The sequence below is a fragment of the Aulonocara stuartgranti genome, assembly GCF_965226115.1.
Source record: "Aulonocara stuartgranti genome assembly, chromosome: 4".
In the NCBI taxonomy this organism is placed as follows: Eukaryota; Metazoa; Chordata; class Actinopteri; order Cichliformes; family Cichlidae; genus Aulonocara; species Aulonocara stuartgranti.
Window position 1 is genome coordinate 8,466,762 of NC_138942.1, and position 24,925 is coordinate 8,491,686.

Genomic DNA, 24,925 nt, shown 5'->3' on the forward strand with positions numbered 1-24,925 from the left:
CAGACCGTGAAAGTTTTGCGTTTACCTCTCTGTCAACCCCAGAGCCTCACCTGTACTCAGCTAGCCTTACTGTCCTACTTCACTGGGGTCATTTCTGTAATTACCAACACAAAATGAAACAATGTATGAAGTAAGTTAAGTATGCAAAACATTTTTAATGTTTTATAGGCCTCAGGCAGTTCTTTTACAGTTTAAACAAAGGTATAGAGAGAGCTATTTTTTGTCAATAAATAAAATATGATCTGAGATTTTTCTGGGGTACAGCCTTTGGCTTCAGCATCAACAGTGCTTCATCACACAAACATACTAACCAAAGCCTGGCTTTGCTGTAATTTGTTTATTCATATTCCATTCTAAAAGTACAAAAGAACAAAATTCGCTTAATTGTCTGTAATTTGTGTCTTTTTTAATATTACGGTGTTATAATAATAATAGCTAGTCATGTGTGAAATTATAATATCTCAAATGTTCTAGCTAGTGGCAGGTTGCAAGCAATTATTCTTAAATTTCACATTCAATCTAAAACATCAGAAAGGCTTTCAGGAGTGTGTTTAGGTTTACAGTATTTGGCTCCATTGTGAGTCGTGGGGGCCCAGTAGCAGGACCTTGTGGAGATGCTTCTTCTCCTGGGGTGTGTCTGTAATGAGTTCTGTCAAGCAGTGAGCTGTGCTCTGCTACCAAACCCAACCTGAGCAGAGGCAAGGCCCATCTGTCAAGCAGAGACGATAAGCCCGGAGCCATCAAGAGACAAATTGCTCGGCTTCCCCACTGTGAGACCCTACGAGGCAGTCTTCTAAAGGCAAGCAGCAGAGATGCTTCTGATTCCTGATGCTACACGGGAAAAAGGAGGCGGAGAAGGAAAATATCAAACACATTCATTTATGCAGATGGTGCCGTTGGCCAGTCATTGCTCTGGTGCAGCAACAGCAGCTGTACACAGAACTTCAGTGTGACTAAAAACCAGAAAAAAAGCAGGAAAGAAACATTATTTTTGTTTCTTTGCTTTTAAGCCGGAGGGTGAGCTGCTTTAATAAGTCCCCCACACTTCTCTTAATCCCATCACTTTGGTTTTCAAAAATAATGACAGCTGTTGGACCTTTCCATTTAGATGAAAACAAAACTAACTTTAATAAACAGATAGAGCTGGAAAGGTGAAAACAATCAAAGGTAAAATTTAAACATATGTCTGAGAGTCAACATTAACCCCCTCACCATCCACCATCATTACCGTGAATGACATTACTCCAGTTTAAAGAGTCACGTTAAAAAACAAACAATACTGAATAAAATAACTTGAAGTTGTGCCATGCTCCTAAATATGCAAAAACCTTTGGCTAGAAGCAGTGCAGGATTGACAGGAACTCCGATAAGGTTCATTTCCACAGCAAATTGAATCATTTGTGGAAGCGGGATTAAGTACATAGTTTTTTACAGGAATAAATATCAAGCTGGTCAACCAAGCGTCACAAAGCTATCATGCCAAGTGTGACAACTCATTATAAATTGATTACGGTAGATATGTGAGCCGGACTGTTTGGATCTTCAAGTAAGGAAGATGCCTTGTAAAAGAGTAAAAAAGGACAAGACAGAGGCAGCTTTCTAATTTTAACTCCCCAGCTGATGAGAGATGCAAGAGATGAAACATTCACTCAGACACTAAGATGCGGGACTAAAGGTGGTTATGAGGCTATGACGAAAGGGAAAAGAAAATGAAGTTGTAGCTATGTTAAACACAGTGGAACTATCCTCTGCTGAATTCCCCACTAGACGAGCATCAAGTTGCATCGCACACACACACACACAGAGGAGAAAAGCCCTTCACAATTAATGATTCATTTACAGCCGCAATTCGTGTGAGATTTGTAAGAATCGCAGGCAAGAACATTCCCTTTATTTATATAAATGACAACAGCAAAGTGCTTGCAGAGAGAATTGTACTGTACGTTTCTTGTATATTACATTCATTGTTATGCAAAAGAGCTTCTGCAAAGCAGGTTGAATTTGCAGTCAGTAAATTGCTTTGCAGAGCAGATTTTTTTTCTTGCCATCAAATGGACCCGTGATTATCTAAATCCATTCCACCTGAATTTGTTTTTCACAAAATGTCTCTTTCCTCACTCATTCGCCTTTTACTAGGGTCTTTGTTTTAGACATTTCGCATAACACACCTAATTTAAATTCTGCTATCAGGCAAGTGTCTACGGCCAAATTAAAACTTAATGGAAATGTGTACTGGCTATAAAAATACAAAAGGTTTCCTGTTCGTTTTAAGTCTTAGCTGTAAGGCCAAATCATTTTTATCTTCTTTTACCACATGCACATAACAGGAAAGTCTTATATTATTTGAGAAGGAAAAGTGCAGTTACATCAGGGGAGTAAACGTGGCTAAAAAAAAGAAAGAAAAAAAGTCCTCCAGCTGTTAGCACAGTGATAATTCATTCACAGCTCACTTACTTTAATGGAGGTTTGAGAAAAAACAAATTCAGTAGCAGCTCAAATATAATTTAAACCAGATATGCAGAAAGAACTGATATCTTTGATGATTGAACAGATGGAGTTTTTTCAGTGACCTAGTGTCCACATCCAGGTAAAAAGGTTAGCTGAAGAATGTGCTGGTGTTAAAAGCCAATTACCCCTGGCTGCTTTGGAAAGTACCATCACTCGCAATCAGTAGCGACCTTGGGAATTGAACTAGCTAATTTTGCCCAACCTGGGCTGTAATTGTTTCAAATCAGCCTCATGCCTCAGCATCACTGCCAGGCTAATTGCTCATGAGCGGGAAGATTAATCTACAGAAGCACATCTGTGGGACTTAATTTACGGGTCGCAGTGCCATGCCTTGTGGATCCATTAGACTCATTTGGTTTTCAATCCTGTACAGCATATGCAGCTAAACAAAGGTGAAACAATGGTGGGAAATTGCCAGGGAACAAGCAAACACAAGACCCACACTGCTAAATATTTGTACATAGTCAGATTCACGCAGTGCACAGCCCTGGTTGTCGATACGCGTAATGCATAGATACGCGTAATGACGACAGTACCAGCATCCGTGAACATTAGCTTATGCGAACGAGAGTGGTTTTTGAATTGGACATCAGACAGTACAGCTGTACTCCTCCCCAAAATGAGCCGTCCCTTATCAAGTTCCTCCCTAAACACCTGCTAATGAAGGACAAAACTCAGCTAGGCTCAGACACAGTAAACAGATTCGTACAAAGCAGGAAAAGCATCACTGTGTGACAAAGGTCAGCACTAAACCTGAAAAAAGATCAGTGATTGGATTGTGAGCCACTTTTAGCCTGAGAGAGGACAGGCCGTTCAGGCTCTCTGAAGAGAAACAGCTGCAAGTTGCAAATTGGAAAGCCTTTGTGAGAAAGGGCTCTGCCCTTTGTTGTCTCCTTCCTCCTCTCCTCAAAGAGCTGGCATGCAGATGTCTCCTCTCATTCCTCGCGTGTAATTACAAAGATGGGAGAAGAGCATAAAAGGATCATTCCTGATATGGCATTGTACAGCAGGCGGCGCACACCCGGCAGCTGGCATGTTTTTAAATAGAATTACTTCACTTTCAAAGCAAAAGACTTAACACTGCACTCCTCTGCTGCAGCCACTTATTTCCTTTTGATTGTTCAATATGACGTAGCAGACAGGATAATACGATTGAAAACAATCGATGTGATCACCAGTGGTGGTGGTACATACCTTCAACTCTAGTTATAGAGTGCTCTTGCTTTGCCTGGGTGCAGAGAGGAGACATGGGACTGAGCAGATAAGGATTCTTATCAGAACATGTGCAGGTGTTTAGTGGAGCAAGGCTATAACAGGATTCTTAAGTTACTACTGGCTGGCAGGATTTCATTTGATGGCAGAAGTAGGAAAAGAAGTGCAGATGGATGGTGAGGTGGAGGTACAGAATGGAGTGAGCTGGTGGCCTGGGTGTTATAATTGTGAATCCCCCCCAGAGTGCCGCAGCACCGCATGTCTTTGACACCTGCTGGTGTGGTGATAAGAAGTGAAAACCAATCACTCCAGCTACCCGCAAGCCCCAACTGGCAGCTTGCTGCCTCTCAGCTTGCTACTCGGGTATTTCTCTCAAATATAACTGGCTTTCTGCTATAGGTCAGCTCCCTCTGTAGGCTGACACCTCAGGATCGGAAAACCAGAGACGAGAGGTGAGGTTATAGGAGGGGAGACTACTAAAGGACAAGCGAGATGCTCATTAGTTTACAGTAAGCCCAAGTAAAGGGTTATATACCACAGAACCACCTCTATCTATCTATCTATCTATCTATCTATCTATCTATCTATCTATCTATCTATCTATCTCTTATCCAATTCACTGCTACAGGAGAAGCCTAATACAGCTGTAATAGGGCAAAGACAGGGACAGGGTACACACTAGACGAGTTGCCATTCTAACAAAGAAAGAGACAATCACTGACACCTATGGCCAAATTAGAATCACTAATTAACTTAACTTCATGGATCTCTTCAGACTGTGGGAGGAAGCCAGAAACCCAAAGAGAACCCACACAAGCTTGAGGGAAACATGTAAACGGCACACAAAAACTCCTCAGTCGCTCCAGGATTTTCTTGCTGTTAAGCAACAGCACTAACCACTGCTTCACCATGCTGCCCTGTTATTAAACAAGGATGAGTTTTTTTTAATCTCAAAACAAATGGATAGGTCTTGTCCTCACTTCTTGTTTACAACCAGAAATACTGTGAAAATGAGAAAAAAAAATGTAACCAGTTCTACCATTGTAAAACAGATTAAATGGTCGTGATATGCTACACTAAGTCCACCCACCATCGCTGGTGGCAACTGTATGACAATTATCCCTCCCTTAGTCCTAAAGAGAAAACTGAACACTTTATAACAAACCAGGAAAAATCCAACCTATTGTACTGATGACAGAAGAGCAGTTTTTATTGCACTGATCCAAGCGTGCTGTTGTTGTGAAACATTGTGCATGCAGAGTGGAGGTCTAACCTCAGGTAACGAGCTTATGAAACTTTAAATTGAGACAAAGTCACCAAATTTAAGTGGTTTTGAAAAAAATAAACAGTTTAAATGTGGAAAGAACAGTTATAGCTCTCTCTTACTCTCAAATTATTTGGGGTTAGTTGCTTTTTCTCCCAAAGTAACTGAACCAGGGTTTATTTCATGCAAACAACCTATGACTGAGAGTAGCAAGACTTAACCTACATTAACTTAAAGATAACTCATCATCATCACTGTGTTCTGTGTGTTTCACTGAGAAGGGTGTGCACATAAATGAGTGAGTAATTGTTTTCCTTTGGTTCTCAGAGCACTGGTGGAACACTCTGTTCTGCCATCTCACCACAAATTCAGTATGGAGGGTCACTTCCTTAGATTCCATATGAGGAACTCACAGGCCTTATATCCCTGTGAGGCAGGACCAACTACCCAAACATAAAAGTAGAAGCATAACCCACAGAGGAACTGTGACTTCATTCTGTGCTGAGGATGTCATTACTTTACTATGTCTCTAGTTTGTTTGATACTAAATTGAGGTTCAAAGTCTCATACATAAATCCTTAAAGAGTAGAGGTGGCCTTTGTTTATGTGAGCGAAATCCAACAAGTCTAAAAATGCAAAACGCCGTGTGGGGCAGAAGATCTTTGTGCCATTACGGACTCTCATTTCAAACTAACTTTATCGCCTGCAGAGGTCAAGGACGTGCAGTCTGCCTCTGAGTGAGTCCTTAGACTCTCCCGAGAGAGCGTTTCTCATTAGTCTGATTCCAGCTGAGGATTATAATGTGAATCCTTTGGATGAATCTTTGCTCGTCACAGAGAGACCATCAGCTGTTCCAGTCAACCAGTGCAGAGTCCTGAATTATTCATTTCCTGTTTACAGCAGGCGACAGGTGCGTGACCTCTGTGATGAGTGCCCTGGTGTCTGAGAGAAGAAGTGACAAGGGAAGGAAAGGAGGGGGGAAAGGAAGCCTCGGAGGGACAGAGCTGGAGATGAGGAGGACAGGGTGTGTGTGTGTGTGTGTGTGTGTGTGTGTGTGTGGGGGGGGGGGGATTCAGAGTAAACTGCCAATTTGTAAGAACAGGTGCATGGTGAGGTTTGGAGCTGGTTTTGCTTTTCAAGCTATCACATTTTTTTCATGCTTTTACTTTTAATTCCTTGGCAAGAATTAAAGCCTTTAGCAGATTTTTACCCTGAAAACACTGCAGTGATTTCCTGTTCTGTGGGATTTACGGCAAAACCCCTTATGTGAAACCGGCTGAAATGATGTGCAGGTTGCATCATTATAAATATTACGGAATATATTTTGAAACACTGACTATTTTAAAGATCATTTCTATACGCATCTGTTTTTACTTTTACAGTTATTCAACTTGGAAGGCATTTATTTCAACCAAGACCTTGTTCCGACAACTCATGAAGTCAGCCAAAGACCTGATTTAAGGAGCATAAAGATCAGAGAATAAAGGCTTCTTTACACATTTATTGGTAAGTTATTCAAGCAAATGGTACACTACGCACAGCCATCTTTGACTATACAGATTGGCTGTCAAAATTATAGTTAATATTTTGTGCATGAATTTGTGCATGAATTTTAATTCAAGACTTTCTATTCTATATTGAGCAGTGTTAACACATAAACATTGACCATTTTGTTCACTGGAAAGGTGATCATATTAGAAACTCCATCCATTCATCCCAGTCTAAATAATCATTCTCAGACCTTCCACTCCCCACCCACCAGCACTTCTGGTGGTACATCAAGGTGTTCCCATGTCAGCAAAGAGACAAGCTCTGTCAGACGTAGGACATGCCCAAAACACCTTACTTAAGAGATGCCCAAGAGGCATCGTAATCAGATGCCTAATGTGGAGGAGTATTTACTCTACTTTGAGTTCCTCATTCTCTCTCTCAAAGAGCCCAGACACCTTTATTTTACTTGGTAAAATGTGATTTAAAATTCGATTGTTATTCAAACAAAAACAAACTATGTACAAGCTCTCCTAAACAAAATATTAAGTCACTGCTCTCATTTATAGCTTCTCATGTTCTTACACATCCCCAGATATCTCATTTAGCATTGTCAAAACTCTGATTCAGGAAATGAACGATCTTGAATCTTGGCTAGCTAACCGTCATTTCAGATATCTAGAAAGCTCACTGTAGATTGACTGGAATCATGCCGTCTGAATTATACTTCAGATCTGAGGAAAAAAAGCTGAAGTAAAAACTAATCATATTTTTTTGTTACATAAATCTGAAAGAGTGATGTTATGAATACCTTCCCAGACCAAAAAACAAAACAAAAACAACAACACATAGTCTAGTCATTAAATTTTAAAACGACTTGTCATAACTGTGCAAAGGGTCAATATTAAAAGAATGCTGTGAAAAAGTAAAGCGGTAACTGCACAACCTACGACATCGAGTGCACCATGTTTGACTGTTTAAACCTTGACTTAGAAAGAACAGAGAGTTGTTGTTCAACATAAGGCAGTCCAGACTTGCTTTCAAATAGATGTTTACACGCTGAAAAGCACAGTCTAATTTTCAAAGTGCTGATGGAACACCTGCTAAAACGGATGTCAGCTTATCATTTGTGAATATATGTGCACAAAAAGATTTTTGCATGAACAAAATTAGCTTTTCTGACCTGTTCCAACCACGTCAACTGTGCAGAGTGAAAGACTGCGAAAGATGTAAACTAACACTAGTAGCAATGACACTGCCAGAAAGTTGCTTTTGATTTTCTAGTTCTCTTACTTTATAATGCGTTTCCATTATGAGAGAATGCTCTGAACTATAGCACATAGTTGTATTTTTATTTTACAGGAGACTACTGTCACAAAAGGCATGGCAGCACATAACCCATTTCCTAAGGTTTGCTTACCATAAAATTAATTTACTACTGTTATAATACCATGTAGAAAAATACTGTATTATTACTGAAATAAGGGTACATTCAGTTAATTTCTTTATCTATTTTATATCAAATATTGAAATGTCAGTTTCAGACTTTCATTACAGTGGTTGAGTTAACTTGAAAGAACCTTTTTTGAACTTAGAAATTAACATGAAGCAGCATAACAGGCACTGGGTATAAAGTGAAGCTGTTATGGACAGTTTTATGTGTGTAAAAGAAGTACTAAAAAACACTATAAAAAGTAATATGACATTCCCTAAATGTTAGGCAGAAACTCAAAAGTAGCATAAGGGTTAAGAAGGTCTGTCTTGAAATGCACATCACTGGAGCGCCATTTACTGTAACCTTTCCCTCGCCTTTTAATAGCTGCCACAGAAACGGCAGAACCACGGATCACTGCCATTCACTAGGGTGCACTGAGAGTGGTAGTAGATGTCCTGATGCTTGTGGCTGCACAAAGGTGAAAAGTGTATCCGAACACGAAGTTGGCTTCAGCTCTTGCCGTACTAAAGATGTGTGTTAGAATAGATGAAAATCACTACTGAGAGCCAATGGAATAGGTCGGGACAGGTAGACAAATAGAGAGGCTAAGATAAGATAAGATAAGATAACCTTTATTAGTCCCACACGTGGGAAATTTGTTTTGTCACAGCAGGAAGTGGACAGTGCAAAAGTTATGACGCAAAAATTAGAATACAATAAGAATAAATACAGTACACAGCTGTACAGAATAGAATAAAATAATATACTATATACAGTAGAATAAAATAGAATAAAAATATACAATAAGATAAAAATAGAATACGAATGCTATATACAACTGAGTAAAAATACAACGATGCCAGAAAGGATTATTGCACTTAGTGTTATTGCACATGTGTGGATGTGTGTGTTTGTTCAGTTAAAGTCTTTGTTGTGGAGTCTGACAGCAGTGGGGAGGAAAGACCTGCGAAATCTCTCCGTCCCACACCGTGGGTGCCGCAGTCTCCCACTGAAGGAGCTGCTCAGTGCTGTCACAGTCTGCTGCATGGGGTGGGAGATGTTGTCCAACAGGGATGACAGCTTAGCCGCCATTCTCCTGTCACTCACCACCTCCACTGGGTCCAGAGGGCATCCTAGAACAGAGCTGGCCCTTCGGATCACCCTGTTCAGTCTCTTCCTGTCCCCAGCAGAGATGCTGCCGCCCCAGCAGACCACACCATAAAAGATAGCAGAAGCCACCACAGAGTCATAGAAGGTCTTCAGGAGTGGGCCCTCCACTCCAAACGACCTGAGTCTCCGCAGCAGGTACAGCCTGCTCTGCCCTTTCCTGTAGAGGGCGTCTGAGTTATGAGTCCAGTCCAGTCTGTTGTTCAGATGAACACCAAGGTACCTGTAGCTGTCCACAGCCTCAATGTCCATACCCTGGATGTTCAGTGGTTGCAGTGGAGAATGCTTGTGCCTGCGGAAGTCTACCACCAGCTCCTTGGTTTTACTGGCGTTGATCTGGAGGTAGTTCAGCTGGCACCAGTCCACAAAGTCTTGAGTCAGTCCTCTGTACTCCTTGTCGTCCCCATCAGTGATGAGGCCGACTATTGCAGAGTCATCAGAGAACTTCTGCAGGAAGCACTGGGTGGAATTGTGGGAGAAGTCTGCAGTGTAGATGGTGAAGAGGAACGGAGCCAGAACCGTTCCCTGTGGGGCCCCCGTACTGCAGACGACCCTGTCCGACACACAGCCCTGAGTCCTCACATACTGTGGTCGGTCGGTGAGGTAGTCCAAAATCCAGGTAGTGAGGTGATGGTCCACTCCAGAGTTCTCCAGCTTGTCCTTCAGAACCGAGGGAAGAATAGTGTTGAAGGCACTGGAGAAATCAAAGAACATGATTCTCACAGTGCTTCCAGCGGTCTCCAGGTGAGCGAGGGAACGATGTAGGAGGTGAATGACGGCATCATCCGCGCCAATGCCAGGCTGGTAGGCAAACTGAAGTGGGTCCAGTGATGAGCTTGTTAGGCGCCGAAGCTGAGCCAGGACCAACCGCTCCAGGGTCTTCATCAGGTGGGATGTCAGAGCCACCGGCCTGTAGCTGTTGAGGTCCTTGGGGCGTGAAGTCTTTGGCACTGGTACAACACAGGAGGTTTTCCAGAGCTGTGGGACTCTTCCCAACCTCAGGCTCAGGTTGAAGAGGTGCTCCATCACCCCACACAGTTGGTCCGCGCAGGACCTGACGACCCTCGAGCTGATGCCATCTGGGCCCGCTGCCTTCTTGCCATTAATCCTCCTCAGTTCCCTCCTAACCTGGGTGGTTGAGAGAGACAGGCTGGAGCCTTGTGTTGAGTGTGTATTGGATGCTGTTGTTGGGGGTGGGGGGGAGTGAGCAGGGTGAATAGAGGAGGTGTGAAGTGTCTGAGGTGTCAGAGGTGGAACAGCAGCAGTGGGGGTGGGTGAGTCTGCAGCCGATGTTGTAGACTGTCTCATGGTTGAATCAAATCTGTTGAAGAAATGATTCAGTTCATTTGCCCACCTCACATCCCTCCCAGGCAGAGAGTTCTGCTGTTTGTGGCCTGAGATGGTTCTGAGGCCTCTCCAGACTTCACCAACGTTGTTTTGCTGAAGCTGGTTCTCCATCTTCAGCTAGAGGCTGTTGTCGCAGATGATGTCAAAAACACAGGCAACCCATGGGGATTGTTTAGTTTAACACCAGTGAAAAACCAAACTGAATCACAGGAATTCAATCTGGTTCACTCAGCCTGAACAATAGCCTGTGACACCTGATAGATTAAGAATAAGCCTCCCATTTTCTGCACACATATTCATGTGGACATCTGCATGAACACGCACACACACACACTTGCAAGAATGCATGCAAAAGCAAACAAGCTCTAGACAAAATGATGAATGGATTTCACCTTCAGGCAACTGGGGAAAGAGACAGACATTTCTACCCCTCGGCCAACTCCTGCTTCAGACAAAATAACAAATGGCTGAATGATATAGTGAGCTGTCCCCCCTGGTTGCAAAATGGGAATGGAACCACAGTTTTGAGACAGCAGCTACAAATGGCCCATCTCTATAACCACCCTCTTTTTCTCTCTCTTGTTCTCTCAGCTGTGCATCCACACAGACCTTGGCACATCTCAAAGATGGATTAATCCCGATTGAAAGTTGCTGAAGTGTCCTCAAGCGTCAAAGCGTTACTACTTATGAGGAGAGAGTGTGGTGAAGATGATTCAAAAGTCAGAAAATAAGCTCTGGGGTCATTTAGGATGGACAAACACCCACAATGCAGGGATATCCTGTAAAGTGCACTACACTGCATTAAGCCCAATCATATTTCTTGACAATCTTCTTCCAGGTCTGCCTGTGGTAAGCCTTGGGCTACTGCTGTTGGAATGGCATGAATGCGATGCTTCTAACACTCATGCTGGCATGAATATCACAGTTCTGGCTGCCGAACGAAGCACTTCCTCCTCCTACATTGCCTCAAATGCTCTGGAACATGATTTTAATGTGGTACTGTAACATTATTAGTTCAATGTCAACACTCTCTAGACTCTAGACATGTGTAGAGAGTCCATTGAAGCAAACTGTTCATTTTAGCTGTAGCTATTAATAGTATAGTTTGACTGCTATTGTTTTTTTTATGTTAATTTTGACAGCATTGGCCCACTTCACACTTTATATGATCATGTGTCATGTGGGAAAACATAAATTTGGGAGAAAAGTGGATAGTCTTGTTGCCTCGCCAGAAGAAGGTAATCGGTTCACATATTGGTGATTTTCATTTTTTAACACTTCTGCGTGATCAGTGTGATTTTTTTTCTCCCCCAAAAGGCAAAATAAAATGCACAATATATTTTAAGCAAAAATTTAAAAAAATGTCAGATGTTGCAAATATGATACAAATTAAAACCAATATATGCAAATTAATATTAATATGTAAAAAAAAAAAAAAACAGTAGTCAGAAGGTTCAATAAACACTCAATTTTCAAAAACATTTTATTTTCTAGCAATTATTTGATAGTTCAGGCTTTAGAGGTGAAACTAGCTGTGGATGTAAGGTGGAGGATGTGCTTAAAGTGTTTAAAATGAAGCTCTGTATAAAGGCCTGATTAAAAATGGCTTGTAGTTTAAAGCGCTTTAAGTGATTAGTACAACTAGAAAAGAGCTACACATGCTAGCCCATTTCATTTGTATTGAAATTAAACAAAATCTTACTGCGATTAACTACTGTTTTTTTAATTAGCTGTGATTGTGATACTATGAATATTGTCGATATCTTTTTATATCTATGGCTACATTATGCCCTATAAACATTAGTGAACTCACTGCCTACAAGAGAAATATAGTCAATTAAGAAAAACAGCAGCTTCTTTTTTTTGTACTTCTTGCATATTATATTTTTAATGAATATAAATATTTGTCTTAATGTTCAATACATTTTTAAAGTTATTGTTCTGTTCATTCTTATTGCCATGAACAATTAAAGCATAGTGTATTCATCGTGTTTGCAATGTAAACCAAAGTAGTTGCCTTTCCTAATTTATATATGACAAAATGCATCTCTCTATTAAATCAATGCTAATTTAGATCAAAGCCACAATGTTGCATAAGCTACAATGTTCTGTTTATTTGGCTTTTCTGCATTTTAAAGATTCATGTCATGAATATAAGCGTTGTTGTACAGTGCGCATTAGGACAGCATCTTACGTGTTACCTCATTCCAGACATCACATGGATCAACCTCATGTTTAAAAAGGCATCGAACACTATACAGCTGCTTCAGATGACAATTTTTATTGACCCTTGGCTAAGGTACTTTAACCTCGACTGACTGTGCGGGCCTCAGCTAACCCACTTCAATCTGTCTGCTGTTGTCTGCTGAAACAAAGAGGATTAATCTGGTCTTAATAACAGCAGGAGAGCCTACTCTACACAGCACTTCAGAGAATAGGACTAATAAAGAAATCATGAGGATCAAACAGAGAACAATTACATCTAATAAAATCAGTTTTGTTGATTGACTACGAGAAAGCGAGCCGACGCAGGTTTTGATTGGACACGATTACACTTGAATGTATTTTTTAAGAGCAGCTCAACAAATACCGAAGTTTAATAATATAACCACGGTATGATGTAATTAACCCTGTATCGCTGCATTTAGACTTGGTTTTAAGGTTTCCGCCATGAAATTCATCAAACAATATAGATCAAATGATATAATTTTAACCTCAGCACTTATTAGCACCACTTTTAATGGAAGACAAAATTTCCACCACTTAATTAAGGTAATTAAGTAACTTGATTACAAACGGCAGCTTCCACCCTTGCTGACACAAGCGAGCAGAACCCTGCATGTATGAAATGGGTCTGAGAACCTAAATGGCACAAAGGCTCCTGATGAGGTGACAAAAATAGGTTTGATTATCAAAGAGAACAAAAACAGGATTTGATTGCAGTAATGAGCGAATGGTTTTAACAGGTGGAAGTATAGCCGGGGAAGTGTACAATTCGCAATCCCACCTCATTAGTAAGCAAATGAATTCAATCACCTCTCTTTGATAAGCGGCTTGATAAATCCCTGCAAAGTGGTGTCTGGCTTTGGCTGCAGCAAGCAGCTTTAATAGGTGCAGACAAACAAACCCCAGTCAATGAAGCTAGGGCTCCACAGGGAGTGAAAAGTATTTTTTTTGTACTGGCTCCAGTAGCTCCACAAATTTTATGCATATGTCCCTCGAGAGAATAGCTGCAGTATGCTTGTGTTCAACAGGAGGGTGGAAGTATCCAACGGGCACGGCTATGTCAGAAAATGTAAATCTAACAAGACAAGCTGGGTCTTCCATGGAATCTAAAAGAGTGCCAGGGCAGCTCCTTGAGCCCAAATCATCTACAATCTACAAAATATCTGATCCCCTGCTGAAGTTTGCTCCTTTACAAAGAAATGAATGCTCTCTAATTTTTATGGAGAGACAGAGAATATTAACCACAAATCCAGAAAATGTCACTTAAAGTTAAATTGGTGTTTGATCACATGGCTTAGTAGTTGGCAGTGAATCTTTTGTTGGCAAGCAAAGCAGTAAGACCTTTATTGTAGTTGGTCACCGGTTTACACACATCTCCTGAGGGATTTTGGCCTACTACCCTTTACAGAAACTTTCTAAATCCTTTAGGTTTCCTTACTGCTCCTTGGGATCTTGAAACTTCTGCTTCCTAAACAGATTTCAAAGAGGACTGAGGTCTGGAGACTGCTTAGGCTACTCCATGAGCTTAATGTGCTTCTTCTTTAGCTACATGTCATGAGACAACATCTTGCATGGAGTGCAATTCATGGTCATTTTGGTCACATCAGCTCACCAATCTTCTTGTTTATGGTCATTCCAGCCCTGTGCATATCTACAGTTTTGTCCCTGACATCCTTTGACAGAATTTTGGTCATGCGCATGTTGGTGGAGAGGTCTGCGTGGAAGGAATTGATCATGTGCACAGCTATACACATAATGGGTTGAGATCAAGATTATTTGTAATTGATTAATTGTAATTGTAAGTGTCCTGGTGCAGCCACAACAACCTGGTGCTGAATGCCCAGAAGACAGTGGAGATTATTGTGGACTTCAGGAAGCACACAGCCCCACTCCCCCCCATCATCCTGACTGACACCCCCATCACCTCTGTGGACTCATTCCGCTTCCTGGGTACCACCATCACCCAGGACCTGAAGTGGGAGCGCACCGTCACCTCCGTCATCAAGAAAGCCCAGCAGAGGATGTACTTCCTGAGGCAGCTGAAGAAATTCAACCTGCCAACACGGACGATGATGCAGTTCTACACTGCAATCATCGAGTCCATCCTCACCTCCTCCATCACCGTGTGGTACGCTGGAGCCACTATCAGGGACAAACAGAGACTGCAGCGTGTTGTGCGCTCTGCTGAGAAGGTGATTGGCTGCAGACTCCCATCTTTGCAGGACCTGTACACCTCCAGGACATTGCGGCGTGCAGCTCGGATCTCAGCTGACCCTTCTCACCCTGGACACAGTCTGTTTGACCTGCTCCCCTCAGGCAGGAGGCTCCGGTCCATTCGCACCAGAACCTCTCGCCATAAGAACAGTTTCTTCCCCTCTGCTGTTGGACACATGAACAATAACCATATGACTGTTCCCACCACTAACACATGACCCTACGCTGTGTTCACTGCATCATTCCATGTTTGGCACTGATCACCACCTGCACTCATGTATATATCTTTCAACGTAGCACTCTTAATTCTTATTCTCATGTATATATTTCATGTATATCTCATGCACATATCTTCCCACGTAGCACTTTTAATTCTTATCCCTACTTTTATTTTTTTCCATGTCTATTTAAGTGCTATTTATGACACTATGTTTGCACTGAAGCACCGCAGCAATTTCCTAATGTTGTAAACCTGCTCAACATTTGGCAATAAACCCCATTCTGATTCTGATTCTGATTCTAATCTGTTGGAGCCAGAACTATATGTGGGTTCTAGGGGATCAAAAACATATATTTTTCTGGATTTTTCATTGAGAAACTGTTCATTTCTTTAGTAAATGAGCAAATTTCTAAGTTCATCAGGGGATAAAATAATCTCCCCCACTCTACATGAGAGATTTTCACCTAGATGAGAGAGCAACACTGTAACACCATTACTACCACCTGCTGCACCACTCTGTGCTCCCATAACAGTGTCCAACAGCAGTATTTGATCAATCACTGGGACTGCAATCAGAGAGAGACACAATGAACTAAGCAACAGACACAAACAGAAGGATGACTTGTAGATAATATGGATCAGATGAAGACCTAATTCTCAAAAAACTAATGTGGTCCAGAGCCCAAGCAGCACAGATCTCAAGTCTCATTCTCAGCACTGTCTTCAGTGAGGCTGTGACATTTGAGGCATCAAAGGCCAATCGATATATTTGTTGTGTTAGAGAGGGGACAAGAGTGCAGCATTTGAAAACAGCTTAGACTGAGTCAAACTAATCTCCGGGCAACAAATCCACTCTGCAGCCCTAATCAATTCGTTATACGGCGTCTTCTCGAATACACATTTGCACCTATGCACAGACGCGCACGTGAGTAAGGCACTGTGATGATTAGCTTGTCCCATTTAATCATTTCCTATTAGAGACACCTGCAAGGTTGAAACAGTCTTATGTGATTACGTGTAATCACAGAAAATGTCACATTTGAATGATAAGCAGCATGAGAAGACGACATGAAACATGATGCCCTACATTTTTACACCATAGAATTATTAACTTTTCTCATGCATTTGAAAAAAAAGAAAAAAAAAAAGCTTTTCTTGTTTAAGTCTCACAAATGTGTGAAAAAAAAACCATTCACACAAGGCTCACACATAATTATGCATATGCTGCGCAGGCGTATAAATACAAGCACCCACACTGGGCTGTGGGGGGGGGGGAAAGCCTATCTACTGTGGATAAAAGACATCCCTTATCAGCTTCCTCATAGAGGAGCTGGGAATGAAGGCATTTACTCAAATGAAAGAGCAGCTTTTGGAGATAAGCCGAGAAAGACGAAGCCCAACTAAGCTTTCAGATTGGACTGGGCCTATAGAGGGAACAGAGGAGGACGGGAAAAAAATAGAGACGTAAAGGATGGATGGACAGACGGATGGATGATAGATGGGTGGATTGTTGATGAAGTGATGGGAGGATGGTGTAGGCTCCTTTTTGGTGATTTTAAGTGCAGTTGTGTGAGGCAGATGTGTGCATACAGAGGAGGAGTGTGTGGCTTTTGTCTGCGATAGAAGTGCTTACATAAAGAGTATTTAGAGGATGTGGGTGTAAAAGCTATTGTGTTGACCCCAGTATTTAGTCTGTGCAGGCGTGCATGTGCTTGTCTCTACCTTGTGTCTATCCCTGTGCTCAGAGCTGGCCCTGTCTGCACAGTGAGCTGGCACATCTTCTCCGCTGCACTGGGCTGTGAGCTGTGCTAGAATAACCCACTTCAAAGACACCCATTGTCACACACTAATGTGGCAAACGACAGCTAGCACCACAGAAATCAGCACACACTGAGACTGGATATTCCCTCCGAGTCTCTGCGATGGGGGAAGAAGGGTGGCGTAGGTGGGGAAGGGGGGAAGCGAGGTTTGTTCGCAAACACGCTGCTGTGCCAACATTAATCATGTAGACTCTCATAAAATCATTAGAGCTGATCATTCCCAGTCAGTCTCTCTCCATAATGGCTCGGTACTGATGACAAAAAGCAAGAATGCCAATTTCTGTAAGAAATGCAAGCCAACACAGTCACACACGGACACCTTTGTACTGTGCAAAAATATCAACATGGAGAACTGAGGCAGCTGAACTAAACAGAAGGCTTTAGATGAAGAGAGCTTTTATTTTACATGTTTTATATATAATTATGCCTGCACTTTAGTTTGATTCGTAGAAGGGAATGCAGGTGTAGTTCTGTGTGTGTGACAAAAATTTGCATACAGCATTTTTTAGTTTTGTATTTTTGTACATCACAGGTTGCGAAAGTGTTGTCCCCTGTACACAGAGTCTGTTAGTTTGTATGTGCGTCACAGTGTATGCATGTGGTTTGGAGAAGTGGGTGCTTGTGAGTACAAAAAAAATGCTTACTATAAATATTGGTAACTGCATCTTGGGTGTGTGCACAGAAAATACAAACCACACAATTGGGTAATTGCATTTTGTCAATTGATTTATGTATATTCATTTGTTGTTTGTACCACAGCTGAATTTGCTGAGTTCTACCTTTTCAGTGATTTGCTGAATACCCCCAATCCTTTTTAGCCACAAATATTTGAACATTTCCTCAAGTGTATAATTTATTTCCAGTGTTTACTATTTGCAAACATAATTGATGGAAATAAGCCTCTAACAGCGAGTGCTGATAATCTTTTTTTTAAATTTTTATTTCTGTTGAAGGGCAGTTCATTGTTTTTTATGTTTTATAGATTTGTTGTCTTTTTATGACTGAAAAAAGTCTGTAATAATTCCAGTTTTTCTGTAAATTGGTGTTTGTGCATGTGTGCATATAGGACAATGACTGGATAATAATTTCCTGCCACTGTAGTTATTATTGAGAACACTGCACTGTTAAACGCTCATGAGATGGCGTACAGTACAGGTGAAGGTCACCATCCTGACTGCTGACAAAGAGCTGGAGCAAAGATAGCCATTAGAGCTGGATCACTGCATCTTCTGTTTACACTTCCAACCATTTACACACTCGCTGCACTCTATTAAGCCCATTGGACCCCTGAGAATTGCAGATTGGTGGTCAGGGCATGAGGTTCTGATGGCTGGATTTGACTGTAAAATCGATGGCCTTTGTCTATATAACTGCACTAGCATGAGGATCAGTGGCTGTGAAAGTAACAGTCTGATTTGAAGACCTAGAAATACACATGGAACAAAGAGAGAATTGAGAAACACAGATTAGGAAAGATGTTCCATCTCCTTTTTAGGTTTTATTTCCTTTATGCTCATTTATTCTCCCTGTCTTCTAATCCCCCAGTCTGTTGGTTTAAAGGCCTTTAGCTCTTCTGTCACTCATTAGAGTGAGAAGTAGAGGTAGTCACAAGTAGAGGTCAGAGCATCAAGTAGACCAGTCACCCACTTCAGCTGAAAGCTGCATTACCAGTTGAAGAATTCACAAGCTCAGAAAAATACACAAATACACACAAGCACAAAGTGCAAGTGATGTTTTGCTGTTTCTCTTCAAGGCCTCCATCTTTAGCCTCAGCACCCAGGGAATGAGAGGCTAAATGGTGAAGTTTTGGTGCAGAGTGCAGCGTGGGAACATTTCTCATGTTGTCAGAGCTCCCGCTGAGGCTCACATATGCCTACAGCTCTCAGCATCCAGAAGCCATCACTCCAGCAGGCGGGCCAATCAAACCCATGCTGTCACTTCAGTGAAATGACTTGAACTGGCACTCACACACAGGCAATTTCCCCACGGGGAGCACAGGGACAAGAAGGAGTACATATGAACCATGCGTTCAAATGCTACACACGCAAAAGAAAACACACGTAGCCCTATAATGTGCCGCAACAGAAATCAGACTTTTCCACAACAGCCTCTGTTACAATGAAAAAAATATTCCAAGAAAAAGATCTAATGAATCTAATGAAAGAACCAACCGAGGAATCTGTGTACAGCTGTGCATTCTTTGCTTTTCTCGACAACTGTTCATCCAATCTACCTGAAGCTGACTCCTGGGAGGAGGCGATAAAACAGCACCCTACCTTTTCCAAATAGTGGCTACAATGCCATTCACACTTGGAGAAGGTCTGCAGAAGCAGAGAATAACTGAAGTGTAACCAGTTGTACTAATACTGTACTCCCTGGAAAGAGAAGCGCAGAACTCTTCTGTGCTTGGGAATGATTGGCACTTGAATATACCTGTCTCTCAGATCACTGGATTTGATAGTGATTAGGCTTAGGGAACTCGGTGAATAGAGACAGGTCCAAATTTGGCCTCATTCTGCAGGTCTGCTTTGGAACAAGAAAATAGCACAACTGAAACTCCTTGTTCTTCCGCATAGGGCGGCCAGAGAAGTAACTTATCCAGGAGCTCTGCCAGCTCTCACATCAAGGCCATTTTCTCCATCTACGATGATAAGACCGTTTCCACAAGGCCAATAAAAAGGGACATGGAACTTGACTGACTGCCCAACCATACAACCACAAGTGGACTTCTTCGCTTTACCTTTTGCTTGCTCTTACACTGTAATTTGAGCGGGAAAAAAAATCATAATATTGTCTTTAATTTTGCTAAATTGGAAGTTCAAACTATTTTCAGTAGTCAAGAACAAATCACTACTGTAATAATAAATTCTTTGACCTTCAATCTTTGCTCTTTGCTGACCTCTAGCTTGTCTTAACGCTTGCGTGCACATCCGTGTATCCGTGTAGACAAAGCTTATTATGCTCCTGCAGCAGTCTGCTCAGTCATCCTGTTCTCCAACCTACCTAAACATCATTTGGTCAGAAAGATTCAGTCTCAACATCAAAATGCGCCCACTCAAATGTGTAATTTCGCTTTGATTTATGACATGCAGCATTCCTTTTATGTATCCAGTTACATTTACATTTTCTCTCAGTAATAGTGGAGATAAATCAAGAGATGCCCAGCAACGTTTGCAGGACACTTCCCTCAAGGAATTTGTTCCAGACTAAAAGTGTACTCCACTAAGTGCGACTAAAAATAGACAGTTAAAAATAATAATAATAAACAGCGATTATACTTCTTGCATTAATCATGACTTCACTTGACCATCTAAATGTTCAGTCTGAGACTCAGGTGTATTATGTTAGAAGTGACTAATGTAGCCTTAAACTACTAACTTACTCCAAAGCCGCACTTTCCTCATTATTAAATTTTCATCTTCAGCTTCATTGGATGTTCTGTCCAAAGACCCAGCCCTTTTATGACACATAAAGAATTCCATCAAAGACTGGAATTATCATCATTATTAATATTTTTTATTTATTTATTTCGGGGTATTTTTTACACTCTAATCTCAAAAGTCCAAACACGCCGTGACAAAACACACTGCATTATGATTAGAATTTCTGACTCACATATGAAAACACCATATCATCACAAACTACTCTAAAAAACAGTAAACACAACAGCTTGACAATGTGCAACGACGTGAGAGTTTCTACGAGAAGAATCAGTCTTTAAATTTACACCTCATGAACTGATTTCTGCTGGGAAAGATAAAATGAGATCAAGATTAGTGACTACAGCAAAAAGCAGTATGGAGAACAAGAGTTTTGGAGTAATAACACATCCCATTGTTCCCGTTACCTGGAAGCAATGGCAGCCCGGGACATTAAAGTGAAAGATTACCTCACACAGACATCGACAACTGCATAAAAGTGGGAAAGAACTTTACTCCAGTGGATAAAACATATAAAATGCAGTAAGATGAGAAACAATAAATATGAAATAATATACTATTTGTGGCAGCACTCTTTCATTTCCACACAAGATTTTTTACATAGATGATGCAGATTAATAGGGACTGAGGTAATGAAAAATACAAAAGTCACTTTAACTACAGATTTGTCATCTGAAGTGAGGTGTTTGTTGGGCTACTAAAGTGGGTTATTTGTCTTCTCTGGGCACATGCCTGCCTGCGTGTGTGTGTGTGTGCACGTGTGAGAGAGAGACAGTAGGCAGAGGTGTGCTGAACAGAAGCTGGAGAGTTTCCACCTTCGTCCCTCTGGTCCGTGAGGGATGAATGAAAAGACAGGAGGCTCGGGAGATTCATCCATCATAATGAGTGATGAACACACAGACACACACACAGAAGAGCACTCACTCCGTCAGTCCAGACAGGGGCCCACAGCTGCTCTAACCAAAAAGACACAGTCGGCGTAACACACACTCGGGAAGAGCTTGTTCGTTTAATCGGCTGATGGTTTGGTGATGGCACAGATGCGTGGTTTGTGGGAAATGAACCAATGCCTTTTCATTAACCTCCTCATTTACATCCCCTCCACCTGCACCACCACTTCAAACAGCCATTGCTCCCTACTGCTTAGAAGACCCTGCAGCTTCTGCAGATCAAAACTAGAAACAAGTCCAAGTGGACACTGACACTTCAAGGTCAAGCAATACAAATGAAATTATACATTCAGCTAAAATCTGGAAATCACAAATAGTATGTTTATGAATAAATCATTCGTTTTACTTAAAAAAAATACAACTCTACTTTTAGGGTGTGGCCAGTCCACAATAAGTGGTCGCAGTCTGTAATCCTAGCCCTGTGTAATTACCCCTGATCAACCCTGGGAGCCCTTTAGCTCAGATTAGCCCTGCTTCCTATGCATCCCCCACCTCAGATCCCACAGACAAAAAAAAGGTTGGAAGTGGAAGCATGTCGCCCACTCCCGAAGAAGCCTATAATCAGCTCTCCTGCAGCCCTGCAACCTGTCCCCCGCTTGTGCGGATGATGGGGGTGTTGTGGATGGATGAGTGAAGTAAGACAAAGTCAAGCCCCCACTACCAGGTCTTTTGCTCTTCAACTCAATACTGAAATATTCAATATGAAGAGAACTGTCTGTGTCAGAAGACAGCAACACAGTGACTAATAATGGCCATTGTCCAGTAAAGGCTGTTATCTGGAACTGAGAAGAAGCCACTGCCGCCAAAGCTCCCCAGTGACACCCCAACTGGCTTTTACGACGACATAATGGCCGAGAAGAAATCAGCACAGGACAAAGGCCCAAGTAGTTAGGGCTCCATTTGACAGAAGAGCAGTTCTTTATGAGCTGACTAAAAGGGCGAGTGGGAAAGAACGCTGACGAGAGAGGGAAGAAGATGGTATTTCAGTAAAACAGTTCAGTGTTGGAAGCTTTTGGTGCTCCATGGACGATAGTTTTTACTAGTGTAGGGATTAGAAGGTTGCATTTGTGACATGGAGTAAATATCTAGAGAAATGCTAATGCGGCATCCATTTGCATGAGTCATTTGCCCATGCTCCGAAGCCATTTTAAGAGCACCGAGATCGCAAATCACCACACAGTCACACTTATGGCGGGAGCCATCACATCCAGAGGTCTGACACAACACTATGAGTGCATTTCTTTTAGATCTTTGTGAACTGGATGTTTTTCCCAAATTCAGCTACATTTTCTGTTTATTTGTCTCTGAAAGTGAAATAAGGAGTACTCATAGAAGCACTGATATGCAATGCAGGAACAGTTGCATTTTGTTGAAGAAAGGTAAGACTGCACTGAGCCATGAACATGCTTTAAATCAGGATTTTAGATGAAGGACAGGGGCCCAGCAGCTTGGGTCCATTAGTCATTCTTTGTTCAGCCCATACACACAAAAAATACACCTCCATTGAGATTGAGTTAATTATGCAAATGAAGTTCTCTTTTCTGGATTTAGTGGGACAGCTTTTACACTAATGCCTATGCCAATTTTATCAGATTCAATCAAAACATACTAGTAATCATCAAAGCTTTATTTTTAAGCCCCCAAAAGGTTGAGATCTTCAAACATCACTACTTGAATAGTTCAGGGTAAGCTGGTCAATTTTATTTATTAATAAAAAAATGAACAACAGTTGTTTGAAGGCACACTGAGACGTCAGGTTAATGACGTCGTTCTTCACAACGAGCTTATGATGCTTATTATCAGGAACTGGTTTACAAATGTCCACTAATTATAGTCCCCCCCCCCCCTCCCACACACACACACGCACGCACACACACACAAGCAAACGTATTTATTTTATTTATTTAGCTGATGTTTGAGAAGGTCATTTTTCTCAAACAGACTGATGTTTTGTTTTGAGTTTTTTTTTTATTATTACTGATGACTCGGAACGTTGTGACGTTTTAAATGAAAAAAGAACAACACCATATTAATGATAATCTACGGTGGAAGTTTTCGTGATAAAAGATACAAGTTCCATCTATGGGCCGAGAGGACTAAGGAGTGTGAGGTGTCGGTAACTCCGAACCACCCAGGACGCACACTTTTGGTTGAGCTTCATATAATCTGATAGAATAGAATAGAATTCAACTTTATTGTCATTGCACATGCACAGGTACAGGGCAACGAAATGCAGTTTGCATCCATCCAGAAGTGCTTTAGTGATATAGATATATTACAATGCGGTGATTGTTGATGCACAGTCATGTAATCGACGGCGCACAGGACATTCATGAATAAATCATAAAAAAAGACACTTCAAATGGTCAACTTGCGAGCCCGATAAATGACTGAATCCCTGGATTTTTCATTTTTCCCGACAAGGACTTTTAGCGCGCCTGCTCCACATAGTGTGTTTGCATTAACATGCTTTAAGATCTTTTTTTACCCATCGACACTGTTGCAACGCGAAATCCTGAAACGGTTGTATTTGGAACCTTTCAGGAATCTTTCGTGTATTGCTTACTCAGCGCAGCCGCGTTATCACCGGTAAAGTGGAGAACTGTAGGTGTTTAACACTTACCGATCAGCATCGTGGCTCCAGGACCGTATCTGTGAGTCTACAGCTCGGCGTGTCACCTGCCGTGAAAACGGTAAAAAAAAAAAAAAAAAAAAAAAAATATATATATATATATATATATATATATATTTACGCACTTTTATCCCCAGAGAGCGAGGACAGCACGAAGGTGCGAACGGTAGGCGTACGGCACTTAAAGAAGAGCCTCGGAATGTGCTGGAGCCGATTTTAGAGGACTTGTTTCCTCTCCTGTCTTTCCAAAGACAACTCTTTTTGTCAACACTGTATCCTTTACTCCCCCGTCTTTGGTGACCAATTCCCAGGAAATCTTAGATCCTATTGATGCGCGTTCTCCTCAGTTAAAATCCTATTGCTCGTGCTGCTGCTCCGCGTGGCCTGAAGGAGGCGAGGGATAGCAGTGTGGTAGCGAAGCTGGGTGTAATTGCCTGTTTCTTCTCTCTCTCTCTCTCTTCTCTGAGGTCTCTCTGAGTTCTCTCCTCCTGTCATCCTTTCCTCTCCAAAGTCCCACATCTTTCTCTCTCCTCCCCTTGGTGAGCCCCTTTAACATGACAGGGCTGCACAGAGACAAGCTGCACACCTGTACAACTTGGCAACACATTAGCCATCTTGTCAAACTTACTGCTTTGTAGGTCAGCACTAGGAATGACGTTGGCTTCAGATATGTTCTGCCATGCAGCCTCAGAAAAACAAAGATAAATTAATCAATAAAATAAAGGCAGAAGCAGTAAGCAGGTCTGGATAGAAGAAGCATGACAGGTGCACGGTAAACATGAAGGGAAAGAAAAGAATATTTTCTGAGACAGGTTTCCGTTCGTGCTCTCATAAGTATGATTTGTGCGCACTTGTCAAGGCAACTGTCGTGTGTGCACTACAATGTGTGAGTGAGAGCAACGTGAGAGTGACTGCAAGTGATGGTTTCTCACAGCCGTCTCTTCTGCCAGTCTGCGCCTCCTTTGTGTCTCTTCTTGTCGATGCATCATTTGGTGAAGCTGA

At 41.7% G+C, this 24,925-nt stretch overlaps 1 protein-coding gene across 5 annotated transcripts in view; it reads right to left on the minus strand.

Annotated features, from left to right (window-relative positions):
- Positions 1-24,925, minus strand: part of znf385c (zinc finger protein 385C) — a 151,679-nt gene that overhangs the window by 34,525 nt on the left and 92,229 nt on the right. The window contains exon 2 of one of the 5 annotated variants that reach the window (XM_082529677.1): positions 23,915-23,970. The exons of 3 other annotated variants lie outside the window; for them this stretch is intronic. In XM_082529677.1, coding sequence (XP_082385803.1) covers positions 23,915-23,924 — 10 coding nt within the window. In that variant the 5' untranslated portion in view covers positions 23,925-23,970. Of the gene's footprint in view, positions 1-23,914; positions 23,974-24,925 lie in introns of those variants that run through there. One more of the 5 variants, XM_082529676.1, reaches the window with a different exon arrangement.